This window comes from Pelophylax lessonae, assembly GCF_965119305.1.
Source record: "Pelophylax lessonae genome assembly, chromosome: 1".
NCBI classification, from domain to species: Eukaryota; Metazoa; Chordata; class Amphibia; order Anura; family Ranidae; genus Pelophylax; species Pelophylax lessonae.
In genome coordinates this window covers 790,769,645-790,785,492 of record NC_138768.1, presented here as the reverse complement: position 1 = coordinate 790,785,492, position 15,848 = coordinate 790,769,645, and the positions used below count along the sequence as shown (strand labels likewise).

At 42.4% G+C, this 15,848-nt stretch overlaps 1 protein-coding gene across 2 annotated transcripts in view; it reads right to left on the bottom strand.

Annotated features, from left to right (window-relative positions):
* Positions 1 to 15,581, bottom strand: part of SLC2A9 (solute carrier family 2 member 9) — a 532,155-nt gene extending 516,574 nt beyond the window's left edge. Inside the window, exon 1 of one of the 2 annotated variants that reach the window (XM_082252420.1) lies at positions 15,505 to 15,581. In XM_082252420.1, the coding sequence (XP_082108546.1) occupies positions 15,505 to 15,534 (30 nt within the window). In that variant the 5' untranslated portion in view covers positions 15,535 to 15,581. Of the gene's footprint in view, positions 1 to 15,418; positions 15,482 to 15,504 lie in introns of those variants that run through there. The other variant, XM_082252421.1, reaches the window with a different exon arrangement.
* Between the last annotated feature and the right edge of the window lie 267 nt (positions 15,582 to 15,848).

Genomic DNA, 15,848 nt, shown 5'->3' with positions numbered 1-15,848 from the left:
AGTTTTGTCTTAAGGGGACAGTTCACCTATTGTGTTCTATGAATTTATTTGTGTCTTATAATCAGACTGTTAGTGTACTGCTTTTCTACTTGATTTTTAAGTAAGTGCAATTCTTTAGCGTTTTTATGTGCATTGTAGTGTGAATGGGTTCTCAAGATACTGCAACAGATAAAGCAGTGTAAAATTAGCCAGTAGCATTACAGTTTTGATCTAACATAATAGTCCTAAATGATGTATGGCCAACTTTTATCTTATCTACAAGAATATCCCCCCCCCCCCCCCACACACACACACTCACACACACTCCCACATTTTTAACCGACTGCCTAACGTACTTTTACTGCAGCAAGTTGGCTCCACTGCGCTAAATCACGTACCTGTACGCCAGGTGCTCCAAGGGGCGCCTGCGCACTGCTCTAGGTGCGATTGCGCACTGATTGGCTAGAGAGGGGGCAATCAGCAGGTCTGGATTACCCAATATCCACTGGCCATTGCGATCATTCCAAAGAGACAGAGAACAGCCATCTACCTATGTAAACAAGGCAGATCGCCATTCTGACAGGGAAGAAGCCAGAGACCTTGTGTTCCGGTTAAGCAGGAACAACCATTTTTGTCTACCCCAAGTCAGAGCACCCCCCCCCCCCCACAGTTAGAAAGTACTCCCAGGGAACACATTTAACCCTTTGATCGCCCCTGATGTTAACCCCTTCCCTGCCAGGGTAATTAGTACATTAACATTGCATATTTTTTTAGCACTGATTACTGTAATAATGCCACTGGTCCCCAAAAAAGTGTCAAAAGTGTAAGTTAGGTGTCTGTTTGGTCTGCCACAATGTGGCAGTCCCACTATAAGTCACTGATCTCCCCTATTACTAGTAAAAAAAAAAAATACATTTTTAAACTCCATAAAAATATTCCATCGTATGTAGACGCTATAACTTTTGTGCAAACCAATTAATATATGCTTATTGGTATTTTTTTAACCAAAAACATGTAGCAGAATACATAGTATCCTAAATTGATGAATACATTTAATTTTTTAAATATTTTAGAGCAGAAAGTAAAAAAAAATGTTTTGTTTTTTTTTTTTCAAAATTGTCACCCTTTTTTTGTTTATAGCGCAAAAAATAAAAACCAGAGGTGATCAAATACCACCAAAAGAAAGCTCTATTTGGGTGCAGTGTTGTATGACTGCCGAATTGTCAGTTAAAGTAAAGCAATGCCATATCGAAAAATGGCTTGGTCATTAAGGGGGTAAAACCTTCCAGGGCTGAAGTGGTTAAGGTAAGACATGCAGCAAGAAAAGGACAGTTTAATCTAAAATAAAGGACAAAGAAGGGTACATCAGTCTTGTTCATTTGTTCAATGAATGCCTAATGGTTGTACTCACAAACCAACTGAATCACAAGCTTTTACATTCACAAGTAAATCAGCCTCATTATAAACTGCTAACGTTACCAATAGGAGGACCATCCACAGCAGAAGCAAGGGCTAACGTATTTCAAGGGCTGATGGCCTAGCAACATAAAATAAAAACCAATATAGGCTCAAAATAAATGAAAACCACAAAAATCGACTCCCTGAAACAAAACCCATTTTTTTTTTTTTTTTAAAGGAAGTCGTTCAGGAAAAAATTATTTTGATGGATGAGATAGCATCTAAAAGTTTTTGCTGACCTCAAATCAACCACAAAATAAAATGAAATACAAAAAATATACAGTAATAAGAAAAAGGCAGCAAGGGAGTTGAGTGCCCAATGAAATAGAAATCAGAATTAAAGTACCGTTTCTTAACTGTCCCTAATCTCTCTATGCAGTTTGTCAGGTTTCCCTGCAACAGCTTCTAATTCACTGCTTTGATGATTGCTCTATGCCATTTTACAATGAGGGGGCTGGCTGAGCCAAAAAAAAAACGTAATTGCCCTTTTATGCTCGATGGCTATAGTTCAAAGGCCATGCAATGCAAATGGTTTAAAAAAAAAGTTCTCCAGGATAAATCTGCCCAAGATATTTTCCAAGCCTGCAAATCTCCAACCCAGAGGATTCACGTCGAACCAACAGTAGAAGCAAACCCAAACCTCATCCCTAATAGGAAGAATAAAAAGGTGACACAAGGAAATTACAACAAAATGGCTTTTTCAGGAGGAAGGGACAGTTTCCTTTGGGCTAAAGAAAATGTACTACACAAAATTTGTGGTAGTGATCGGTGGCCATGGTGACAGGTGGGTTATGTCTTAAGGGAAATGGTTTATTGTAACACTTATTTTTACATATATAAGTTAAAAACAGAGATACATTGTAAATGGTGAGCTGAAAAAGATAACTGCTGCCCTGTGAAAAGAACATGGGTTCACTTACATAAACTATTAAATAAAATCCCATGCCATCATCACAAATAATACGTATCATTTATAGTGGCTTTCTTAAAAAAACAATTTTGAAATCCATTCTACAGACTTACTTTCGTTGTCTTGGCATTCAATCTTATAAAACCACAGAGACACAGAGAAAGTGAAAGGTGAAAGACTTCCCTCAGTCAGGTGCAATGATCACAAGTATGAACTGTAAACACATAGCTGTATTATTATCATATTGTACTGGCCCAGGGGGAAAATGCTCCCTGCTCAGGCTTTCCATAGAGAATCAACAAGAATTCACCACTGTAAGGCTTCTATAACTGCTTGAATAAAAGGATTTGATTGTCATTTCCCTTATTCCTATTGACTAACCATTAAGAATAGGCTGTAGGTTCGGGTCAATGGAAAGTTCAACTCAAACAGTAAATGTTGGAGGTTCACCAAACGGGTGAAGTAAATGGCCAGATTTGGCCTATTCACCCGCCCGAACTTCTGGTTGGTGCTGCATCTGAAAGTGATTAATTTGCTGTTGTATCAGTACCAGCACTAAAGACAGCTTCCCAGCCCATCGGTCAGCTTGTTTCACATAATAAATAGGATGATATGTATCCAGGTGACATCATTGACCAAAAATGGTCATGAAATATTGAGGTATGTTTTTTTTTTTCATAAAATACTTTGTGATTAGGGTCTAATTACATTGGTACTATGTACCCCCAACTCATTCATGTGGGGTCAGATGTCCATGTACCCTTTCAATGTACCATCCCAATGTTGAAGGCACGTGCCCTTGTATAGTTTTTGGATTTTTTTTTAACAAGTTTTTATTACCAGACCAGTAGGGACATAACCGCCCCACTCTCTCACTGAGACCCCCCTTATAAAACATGTTAAGCAAGGCTTCATACCTCAGCTGCGACTGCCGCAGTCGGAGTTTGGGGAAAGAACCACCAAAGCAGTTGAGATGCAAAATAGTAAACTCTTAGATCCAACATCGCCAACTTTGTATAGTTTAAGAGGGGGGGGGGTTGCATGATTGATGTTCACTTTTCTTTTACTTTAGGGCTCTTTCAGACAGCCGCTCCGCTGTTCTTATCCGCTGCGGGACTTTTTTTTTTTCACGGAGCGGATGACACTTGTGTCATCCGCTCGGTGTGTCCACATATCATCCCATCCGTTTGCGGATGATATGCGGACATAATGTAAGTCTATGGGCATTGCGGATGTCAGCGGATGACACCGCTGACATCCGATTTTCCTTCCTTTCCGTTTTTTACACGGAGGAAAAATAGGGTTCTGTTCCATTCCAAAAAACGGAACAGAACTGAAAGGAAGAAAATCGTATGTCAGCGGATGGTATTCCGCTGACATCCGCAGTGCCATTGACTTACATTATGTCCGCAAATCATCCGCAAAAAAATAGGATGATTTGCGGACAAGCGGAGCGCCCGTGTGAAAGAGCCTTAGTTGTATTTTACAAATTTTGATACAAATTTTTTTTTATCTTTGTTTTGTAAATACAATTTTTTTTTTATATTTCAAAGAATTCTGAAAGCACTAGTGGTTATTTACAGGGACAGCACAACTTGCCTTGCAGCGCCCTTTGTCTAATAACATTTTTTTAGACCTGACTATAATAAAACATTATAAATATAAAAAATAATTATTTTCAAGGCGTTCCTGGCTGTTGACTCCACCTTCCCCATTACTATACTGTGGCTTTGTGCCCTTTACCATGATGATGTTTTTTGCATATATTCAGAGCATTGAATTATTAGCTCCAGAAGAAGATTTTTCCAGCGAAACATGTTGAGCAATCTGGCTCTATGAATTATCGGCATATCTTGTATCACATCAACTGATCTCGATGGACGGAAACATACGTAGCTATCATCGTCTGTAAGATCTCTTTGATGTGAAGTATCCAAAAATATTGCAGTCATTTTTGTTTTGATTGTATTTGTATACTATTATTATTTCATGGTGGGTATACATATCAACACCTCTGTTGAGGCAAGTTACCCATGTTGTTAATGTACTTTTAGTTGTAAATCAATACAATTATTATATTTTAACATATTCAGTCCTGTTAAAGTCCATGTTTTTCCAATAACCTATTCCCATAATAAAACAAGGTAATAAACTATTTACAAAGCCACAATATTATTATTTTTTTTTTTTTTTTATTTTATTATGTTCAATGTCACACTAGCTGAACTCAGGAGTTACACCCTCATGAAACCCAGTGTCTGGCAGGTCAACGTAACTGACATTTCTCTGCTGCAGGATAAATAACACAGGTTTTGTCCCTCCCTCAGCCAGTGAAAAGAGAAGCAAGCCTATCTCGCTGTCACTCTGCTGTCTGTTCTTATCAGCAGTTCCCTTTTCCCCACCATGCTCTATAGCTATAATAAAGCTACTGATACCAAACCTCGCTTACCTTATGTATTTTTAACTAATGATATATATGGGTCAAATAAAGCCTGATGTGATAAATCAATAAATTAAGTGTTTCTTCCCCTTATTTCATCACCTTCCACTCTTCCTCAGAATCTATCAAAATGTAAAAATCTATCAAATGTAAAAATAACAAAAAAAAATATTATATATATATTAGAGATCGACCGATTATCGGCAAAGCCGATATATCGAGGGCCAATATGCACTTTCCCCGATATATTGGAATCGGCCACCAAGGTGACCGATATTGCAGATATTTCGGGAAAGTGCTTGTACCGGAGTGATGCCTGCAGCTAGAGGCATCACCCAGGTACGGGCATCCATAGCCGACAGTCGGCTGTCTTGTAATGACAACTGATGCGGCTGAGAATCCACTCGGCTGTCATTACATGGAGTGGGAGGGGACGTCCCCCCCCCCCCACCACCTTCTACAGCTAGCCCGGGTCTCCAGTCCCACCGGGAGACCCGGGCAACCAGCCTGCATGGCCGCCGAAGACTAGATCAAAGCCGCATTCAGCTCTGATCATGTCATGAGTGACATCACTTCCGGGTACTGTCTGGCGCCAGATAAAAAAAATGATAGCATTTAAAACAGCCAAACTTGGCATTTTCAATGCTTTTAAGTGCAGAGGAGGGGTTTGGGGTCTTTTAGATCCCCAGATCCCTCCACAAGAGTACCTGACAAATAAAAAAAAAAAACATTTTTTTGTACGAAAATATTGGCCAATATCAGCCGATACTGATATGCATTGACCAAAATATTGGTATCGGTATTGGCAACGAAAAACCGATATCGGTCAATCACTAATATACTATATATAGATATAGATATATATAGATATATATATACAGTGCTTTGCGAAAGTATTCGGCCCCCTTGAACTTTTCGACCTTTTGCCACATTTCAGGCTTCAAACATAAAGATATAAAACTGTAACAAGTGGGACACAATCATGAAGTGGAACGAAATTTATTGGATATTTCAAACTTTTTTAACAAATAAAAAACTGAAAAAGTGGGCATGCAAAATTATTCAGCCCCCTTAAGTTAATACTTTGTAGCGCCACCTTTTGCTGCGATTACAGCTGTAAGTCGCTTGGGGTATATCTCTATCAGTTTTGCACATCGAGAGACTGAAATTTTTGCCCATTCCTTTGACTTGGCCATTCTAACACCTGGATATGTTTATTTGTGAACCATTCCATTGTAGATTTTGCTTTATGTTTTGGATCATTGCCTTGTTGGAAGACAAATCTCTGTCCCAGTCTCAGGTCTTTTGCAGACTCCATCAGGTTTTCTTCCAGATTGGTCCTGTATTTGGCTCCATCCATCTTCCCATCAATTTTAACCATCTTCCCTGTCCCTGCTGAAGAAAAGCAGGCCCAAACCATGATGCTGCCACCACAATGTTTGACAGTGGGAATGGTGTGTTCAGGGTGATGAGCTGTGTTGCTTTTACGCCAAACATAACGTTTTGCATTGTTGCCAAAAAGTTCGATTTTGGCTTCATCTGACCAGAGCACCTTCTTCCACATGTTTGGTGTGTCTCCCAGGTATCTTGTGGCAAACTTTAAACGACACTTTTTATGGATATTTTTAAGAAATGGCTTTCTTCCTGCCAATCTTCCATAAAGGCCAGATTTGTGCAGTATACGACTGATTGTTGTCCTATGGACAGAGTCTCCCACCTCAGCTGTAGATCTCTGCAGTTCATCCAGAGTGATCATGGGCCTCTTGGCTGCATCTCTGGTCAGTCTTCTCCTTGTATGAGCTGAAAGTTTAGAGGGACGGCCAGGTCTTCGTAGATTTGCAGTGGTCTGATACTCCTTCCATTTCAATATTATTGCTTGCACAGTGCTCCTTGGGATGTTTAAAGCTTGGGAAATCTTTTTGTATCCAAATCCGGCTTTAAACTTCTCCACAACAGTATCTCGGACCTGCCTGGTGTGTTCCTTGTTCTTCATGATGCTCTTTGCGCTTTAAACGGACCTCTGAGACTATCACAGTGCAGGTGTTTGCTGCACTGAAAGTAAAGGGGCTGAATCATTTTGCACGCCCAATTTTTCAGATTTTTATTTGTTAACAAAGTTTGAAATATCCAATAAATTTTGTTCCACTTCATGATTTTGTCTCACTTGTTGTTGATTCTTCACAAAAAGTTACAGTTTTATATATTTATGTTTGAAGCCTGAAATGTGGCAAAAGGTCGCAAAGTTCAAGGGGGCCGAATACTTTCACAAGGCACTGTATATATAGTGTAGTATGCTTCAATAGCATCACGATCATCCAAATATTGATATGCTCATGTTATGTAAGTGTATTGGTGCCAAAAGTCATCCAGTACTCTCAGTGCTTTTAACTCCACTTTGTCTCATCTACTCTAACCAAATGCAAAAGTTTCAGTGGACATATCACATGTTCCTCATATATACTCATCCCAGTGTGGTTCTCATTTTTCATGTATTATTTGCATGTAATTTCATTGACCCTTTATGTCCTCCTTATTTTGTTTGATGTTATATTACAGTATGATTGATATTGGGGATACATTCATTTATTTATTTAGAACAGGCATATCTATAGCAATAAAAATTTACACAGCGCTTTACATATTGTACAGAAACGAAACCTTGTAACTCTCCTTTATTTTGTGTCTGTTTGCCCCTGGTTGGCATTGTGTCCACAGTAGCATTTTCAGTGGCAGGGCAGAGTAGGACTGGCTAAAGAGGGATTACTTTGACACAGTTGGCCAGCTTAAACATATATTGCAATATGTGTGAACTAAATATCCCTATTTTTTAGTGCAAAGTTTGCTAGAAAGGGTATAGCAGTGTGCAGAGGGTTCATCCAGTATTTTACATATTGTACATTCACATCAGCCCCAACCTTTAAAGAGCAACCTAAGATTCCTATCTCCATACACAAAGAAGGGATGATTTAGACAGAAGCCATTTAATATACCGGCATGTTTGGAGTTTAGGTGGAAATCCATACAAACACAGGGAGAACATGCAATCTCCATGCAAACCTAGGGCCCTTGTGCTGCAAGGCTGAAGAGGCAACTACTAAGCCACTTTTGATGCAGATAGAAGTCATATATACAGTATATATGTGAATATGCAGTATATATTACCGATTGCCTTTATGATCGATGCAGCCAAAAAACTGTTTTATTTATATTTAATATACACTCACCGTCTACTTTTTTAAGTACACCTTGCTAGTACCGGGTTGGACCTCCTTTTCCCTTCAGAACTGCCTTAATTCTAAATGGCATAGATTCAACATTGTGTTGAATTCCTCAGAGATTTTGGTCCATATTGACATGATATCATCACACAGTTGCTGCAGATTTGTTGGCTGTACATCCATGATGCGAATCTCCCATTCCACCACATCCCAAAGGTGCTCTATTGGATTGAGATCTGGTGTCTGTGGAGTCCATTGGAGTACAGTGACCTCATTGTCATGTTCAAGAAACCAGTGGTGAGATGATTTGAACTTTGTAATGTGATGCATTATGCTGCTGGAAGGAGCCATCAGAAGATGGGTACACTGTAGTCATAAAGGGATGGACATAGTTGGCAACAATACTCAGGTAGGCTGTGGCATTTAAACAATACTCAATTGGTACTAAAGGGCCCAAAGTGTGCCATGAAATTATCCCCCTAACTATTATACCACCACCAACAGCCTGAACCGTTGATACAATGCAGGATGGATCCATGCCTTCATGTTGTTTACACCAAATTCTGATATTTCCAATCTTCTATTGTTCAATTTTGGTGAGCCTGTGTGAATTGTAGCCTCAGTTTCCCATTCTTAGCTGACAGGAGGGGCACCAGGTTTGGTCTTCTGCTGCTGCAGTCCATCTGCTTCAAGGTTCAATGTGTTGTGCATTCAGAGAGGGTATTTTGCATACCTTGGTTGTAACGAGTGGGTATTTGAGTTACTGTTGCCTTTCTATCATCTTGAACCAGTCTTCCCATTCTCCTCTGACATCAACAAGGCATTTTCATCCACACAGCTGCCACTCACGGGGTATTATCTTTTTCGGACCACTCTCTGTAAGCCTTAGAGATGGTTGTGCATGAAAATCCCAGTAGATCAGCAGTTTTTGAAATACTCAGACCAGCCCATCTGGCACCAACAACCATGCCATGTTCTATGTCACCTAAATCCCCTTTCCTCCCCATTCTGATGCTCAAATCGAACTTCAGCAAGTTGTCTTCATCACGTCTAGATGTCTAAATGCATCAAGCTGCCATGTGATTGGCTGATCAGTAACTTGTGTTACAATTAGGGTTGAGCGAACACCTAGATGTCCGTGTTCGACGGGTTCGGCCGAACTTTAAAAAAAAGTCCGGGTCCGTGTCCCGGACTTTTACCGAACTTTTCCCGGACACCGAACCCCATTGAAGTCAATGGGGACCCGAACTTTAAGGCACTAAAATGGCTCTAAAACACCAAAGGAAAGGGCTAGAGTGCTGCAAATGGCAGCAAAACGTAATTAAGAGCATGGCAAGTGCTCTGCAAACAAATGTGGATAGGGAAATAACTTAAAACAACAAAAAAAAAACAGAAAAATAAAACAATGTTCTTCTTCATCTCTGAAGGACGAGGCCCATATGGAGTAGGAGGGAGGTTGAGGTGGTGGTGGATGTGGCGGTGACATAGGCGTGCGCACAGGGTGTGCTGGGTGTGCCTGGGCACACCCTAATCACCTAGGGCACATAGCATTGCCAGTGAGGAGATGGGAAAGATCTCCCTGGGACCTGCTCTGCTCTATTTCTCCTTGCCTACAGGTACATGGCCCCGATACATTACTCTCCCTGCTGGCAAACACATGCATGTGTATTTCAACTTTGGGGTGCACACCTTAATGCAATAGGCTGCGCACACCTATGGGCGGTGTAGGTGGAAGCGGCGGTGGAGGAGGACCAGGGCCGGATTAACAGCATCATGGGCTTGGTGCTGAGGATTTTGAAGGGCCTTAAGGGCCGTGCCTTGCCATGCACCCAGAGGAGGAAGGGTGCAGCCATGCATGCCTAATTCAACATGGGATGCTGTCTCTGAAGCCCATAAACACATCCATGCATCGCCAACTGTCCCTCCTTGTCCGGCCTTCACGCTGTGTGGGGAGGTTCTGAGGGTGCTGCCTGGGGAAGCGAGCATAGAAGCCAGACTTCTGTGTTTACAAGTGACAGAAGAGCGGTAACAGTGAATATGGCCAACCCGGGGCCTATATAAAAGGTAGGGGCCTGGAGCTGCAGCTCCAATAGCCCCTACATTAATCTGGCCCTGAGGAGGAGGACGAGGTAGCCAACACTGCTTCTTTTCAAAAATTTTAAATGAGGGTACACCCCAAAAGAGTGAGAAAGAGCAAAAATGGAACAATGGGTGGGTAAGGTCGGTATCCATTGCTATTCTGCATAAGGTACGGAAAAGTCCCGTGGGATCCATGCCTGGTTCATTTTAATGAACGTGAGCTTGTCCACATTGTCTCTGGACAGGCGGCTGCGCTTGTCTGTTATAACGCCCCCAGCCGTGCTAAATACCCGTTCAGATAATACACTGGCTGCAGGGCACGCCAGCACCTCCAAGGCGTAAAGGGCAAGCTCAAGCCATGTGCCCAATTTGGAGACCCAGAAGTTGAAGGGGGCAGACCCGTCATTCACTACATGTAGGCGTGTGCACACATACTGCTCCACCATGTTGGTAAAATGCTGCCTCCTGCTAAGACGTTCCATCTGAGCTGCTGGTGCTGCTGTTTGTTGTGGCGTGCTGACAAAGCTTTTCCACATTTCGGCCATGCTAACCCTGCCTTCTGAGGTGCTGGCGGTGCCCTGGTTGCGTTGGCGACCTCCTCCTCCTCCTCCTCTGCCTTGTGCTTCCACTGTGGCCCCGCTGTCAGATGGGAATGCCAGCAGCATGGCGTCTACCAGCGTGCGCTTGTACTCGCGCATCTTGCGATCGCGCTCCAGTGAGTGAATTAAGGACGGTACGTTGTCCTTGTAACGGGGATCCAGCAGCGTGGCCACCCAGTAATCAGCACAAGTTAGAATGTGGGCAACTCGGCGGTCGTTGTGGAGACACTGCAGCATGTAATCGCTCATGTGTGCCAGGCTGCCCAGAGGCAACGAAAGGCTGTCCTCTGTGGGAGGTGTATCGTCCGTGTCCTCTGTATCCCCCCAGCCACGCACCAGTGATGGCCATGAGCTGGCCTGGGTGCCACCCTGCTGTGAACATGGTTCCATCTCCTCCTCCAGCTCCTCCTCCTCCTCATCCTCCTCATCCTCCAGAACTGTGCCCCTGCTGGACAATTGCGTCCCTGGCGTTTGCGTGTGCAGGAACCCACCCTCGGAGCCCCTTGCGAATGACTGCCCTGAAAGCCTTGGAAATGTTACCTCTTCATCCTCCTCCTCCTCCTCATCCTGTGCCACATCCTCTTCCATCATCGCCCGAATTGTTTTTTCAAGGAGGCATAGAAGTGGGATAGTTAAGCTGAGAACGGCGTCATTGCCACTGGCCATGTTGGTGGAGTACTCAAAACAGCGCAACAAGGCACACAGGTCTCGCATGGAGGCCCAGTTAAATTAAATAGCGGAATAGAAAATATGATCCAAAAAAAGTGTATGTATATCACACGTACACAACCACACTGGGCCCCAATTACTATTGTTTGTACCCCTAAAAGGCTAGATGAGGAGTAGGGGGAGTATGGAACAGGCAGCACCCTCAAACCTTCAGAAGTATGAGATGAACCCCAACAACTTGGAAAGGTGGATCTCTCTCACACGTACCGACACAGACTATCCCGCAATTCAATTGATCCTCAAAGGTTTTTATTGAATAGCGGAATAGGAAATATGATCAAAAAAAGTGTATGTATCTCGCACGTACACAACCACACTAGGCCCCAATTACTATTGTTTGTACCCCTAAAAGGCTAGATGAGGAGTAGGGGGGGTATGGAACAGGCAGCACCCTCAAACCTTCAGAAGTATGAGATGAACCCCAACAACTTGGAAAGGTGGATCTCTCTCACACGTACCGACACAGACTATCCCCCAATTTAACTGATCCCCAAAGGTTTTTGATTAAATAGCGGAATAGAAAATATGATCCAAAAAAAGTGTATGTATATCACACGTACACAACCACACTAGGCCCCAATTACTATTGTTTGTACCCCTAAAAGGCTAGATGAGGAGTAGGGGGGGTATGGAACAGGCAGCACCCTCAAACCTTCAGAAGTATGAGATGAACCCCAACAACTTGGAAAGGTGGATCTCTCTCACACGTACCGACACAGACTATCCCCCAATTTAACTGATCCCCAAAGGTTTTTGATTAAATAGCGGAATAGAAAATATGATCCCAAAAAAGTGTATGTATATCACACGTACACAACCACACTGGGCCCCAATTACTATTGTTTGTACCCCTAAAAGGCTAGATGAGGAGTAGGGGGAGTATGGAACAGGCAGCACCCTCAAACCTTCAGAAGTATGAGATGAACCCCAACAACTTGGAAAGGTGGATCTCTCTCACACGTACCAACACAGACTATCCCCCAATTTAACTGATCCCCAAAGGTTTTTGATTAAATAGCGGAATAGAAAATATGATCCAAAAAAAGTGTATGTATATCACACGTACACAACCACACTAGGCCCCAATTACTATTGTTTGTACCCCTAAAAGGCTAGATGAGGAGTAGGGGGAGTATGGAACAGGCAGCACCCTCAAACCTTCAGAAGTATGAGATGAACCCCAACAACTTGGAAAGGTGGATCTCTCTCACACGTACCGACACAGACTATCCCGCAATTCAATTGATCCTCAAAGGTTTTTATTGAATAGCGGAATAGGAAATATGATCAAAAAAAGTGTATGTATCTCGCACGTACACAACCACACTAGGCCCCAATTACTATTGTTTGTACCCCTAAAAGGCTAGATGAGGAGTAGGGGGGGTATGGAACAGGCAGCACCCTCAAACCTTCAGAAGTATGAGATGAACCCCAACAACTTGGAAAGGTGGATCTCTCTCACACGTACCGACACAGACTATCCCCCAATTTAACTGATCCCCAAAGGTTTTTGATTAAATAGCGGAATAGAAAATATGATCCCAAAAAAGTGTATGTATATCACACGTACACAACCACACTGGGCCCCAATTACTATTGTTTGTACCCCTAAAAGGCTAGATGAGGAGTAGGGGGAGTATGGAACAGGCAGCACCCTCAAACCTTCAGAAGTATGAGATGAACCCCAACAACTTGGAAAGGTGGATCTCTCTCACACGTACCAACACAGACTATCCCCCAATTTAACTGATCCCCAAAGGTTTTTGATTAAATAGCGGAATAGAAAATATGATCCAAAAAAAGTGTATGTATATCACACGTACACAACCACACTAGGCCCCAATTACTATTGTTTGTACCCCTAAAAGGCTAGGAGTAGGGGGAGTATGGAACAGGCAGCACCCTCAAACCTTCAGAAGTATGAGATGAACCCCAACAACTTGGAAAGGTGGATCTCTCTCACACGTACCAACACAGACTATCCCCCAATTTAACTGATCCCCAAAGGTTTTTGATTAAATAGCGGAATAGAAAATATGATCCCAAAAAAGTGTATGTATATCACACGTACACAACCACACTAGGCCCCAATTACTATTGTTTGTACCCCTAAAAGGCTAGATGAGGAGTAGGGGGAGTATGGAACAGGCAGCACCCTCAAACCTTCAGAAGTATGAGATTGTGTTCACTGTACCCCACAAAGATTGAGTTCACTGCACCCCACAATGATTGTGTTCACTGCACCCCACAAAGATTGTGTTCACTGCACCTCACAAAGATTGTGTTCACTGTACCCCCCAAAGATTGTGTTCACTGCACCCCACAAAGATTCTGTTCACTGTACCCCACAAAGATTGTGTTCACTGCACCCCAAAAAGATTGTGTTCACTGCACCCCAAAAAGGATGTTGTTCACTGCACCCCAAAAAGGATGTTGTTCACTCCACCCCAAAAAGATTGTGTTCACTGCACCCCACAAAGATTGTGTTCACTGCACCCCAAAAAGATTGTGTTCACTGCACCCCAAAAATGATTTTGTTCACTGCACCCCAAAAAGGATTTTGTTCACTGCCCCCCAAAAAGGATGTTGTTCACTCCACCCCAAAAAGATTGTGTTCACTGCACCCCAAAAAGATTGTGTTCACTGCACCCCACAAAGGATTTTGTTCACTGCACCCCAAAAAGATTGTGTTCACTGCACCCCAAAAAGGATGTTGTTCACTGCACCCCAAAAAGGATTTTGTTCACTGCACCCCAAAAAGATTGTGTTCACTGCACCCCACAAAGGATTTTGTTCACTGCACCCCACAAAGATTGTGTTCACTGCACACCAAAAAGGATTGTGTTCACTGCAGCCCAAAAAGATTGTGTTCACTGCAGCTCACACACAGAAAAATGGATGTGGATCACTGACACCTGCCTATCTCCAATCCCACACCACACAGCAATATCGATTGTAGTTTGTAGAACACAGTTTCCCTAAAATTCAGCAGACTCTGTCCCTAACAGGATTGAGAAGAGATCGTAGATCAGGATTGAGTGCAGACCCCACCCCCCACACAGCAATATCGATTGTAGTTTGTAGAAGACACTGACCCTATAATTCAGCAGACTCTATCCCTAAAATGCCTACAACTCGCCCTGCCTAAACACTCCGACCTGTCCCTCAATTCTATCCGGACACAAATGGTTTTTTCCTGCCTATCTTTCCCTAATCAGCAGCCAGCACGTTGATGTGTGCTCTGTCCCTGAATCTAAGCAGCATAATGACGCCGCTGCGGCTGCCTCGAACTTATAAAGACTTGGTCACATGCTTCAGACGGCCAATCACAGCTACTGAGACATTTGCAGGCATGGCTGGGATGGCTTAAGGCACACCAGTTAAACGATTGTTGATTGGCTGTTGAAAGCCCGCCATGAAAAGAGCGCCAAAGCATGCAAAACCCGGAAATAAAACGACCGAACACGGATTTTTACCCGAACATACAGTAAAGTGTCCGTGTCCGTGTTCGGGTACAAAAAATCCAATTATTCGGTACGAACACGAATAATACAGTCCGTGTTCGCTCAACACTAGTTACAATGCAATTGAACAGGTTTACCTATTAGATTGGCCGGTGAGTTTATATATATGTGAGTTTATATATATGTGAGCTCTTCTTCCTCTGCTCCCGCTGACTGTTTTAATAACGGTTATTTACCTCCTTATATTGGCAATTTCCATACTCCAAGGTTGTTATTTTACTTTTCTAGACCAATCATATGAAGTAACTAACTGACCAATAGCTAGTATCAGTTAATGACCAATCCTATTAGATATCGTATCTACAATGTCATGCCATGGCCCCATACATGTCAGACAGGTACATTCTGACCTGTCTTCCATTTTCATTATAACCAAAGTAGTTGATAAAATGCTCTAGCATAAGCTAGTCAAATGGATTTACTCCAACACAAACATCCCAATCATCAAAATAAACAAGAACACTGGAACATTACCTACTCACCCAGGATATGAATGATTGAAGGATTAGTTTATACAAAAATTTGATTTCTAAAACAGCTACAAATGTTCAACAGATATTGTACCCACCGGCTGGCTGACTCCATTTGCTTCTTTCATTGTGCTATTTGTCCTTATGTTGTTTGCCAGATGTAACAGAGAAAGCGACTAAGTGAGCCAAAAGCACTTGAAACAGATATTAATCATTAAACGCAGACTACTATTCTACCAAATATTGGCTGGACTGTATATTTTATAACGATAAATCATTAACAGTGAGTGATCAATATAAAACGATTTATTTTATAGCCATTTTCCAATTACATAGACTTCAATTATGCAATGTAATACTGACAGTTCGTCTCATGAAATCTTCATTATGTCAACATAGCAGGAGCTAAGGTCAGACTTCAAGGCCTGAGTTCTTGATGGAC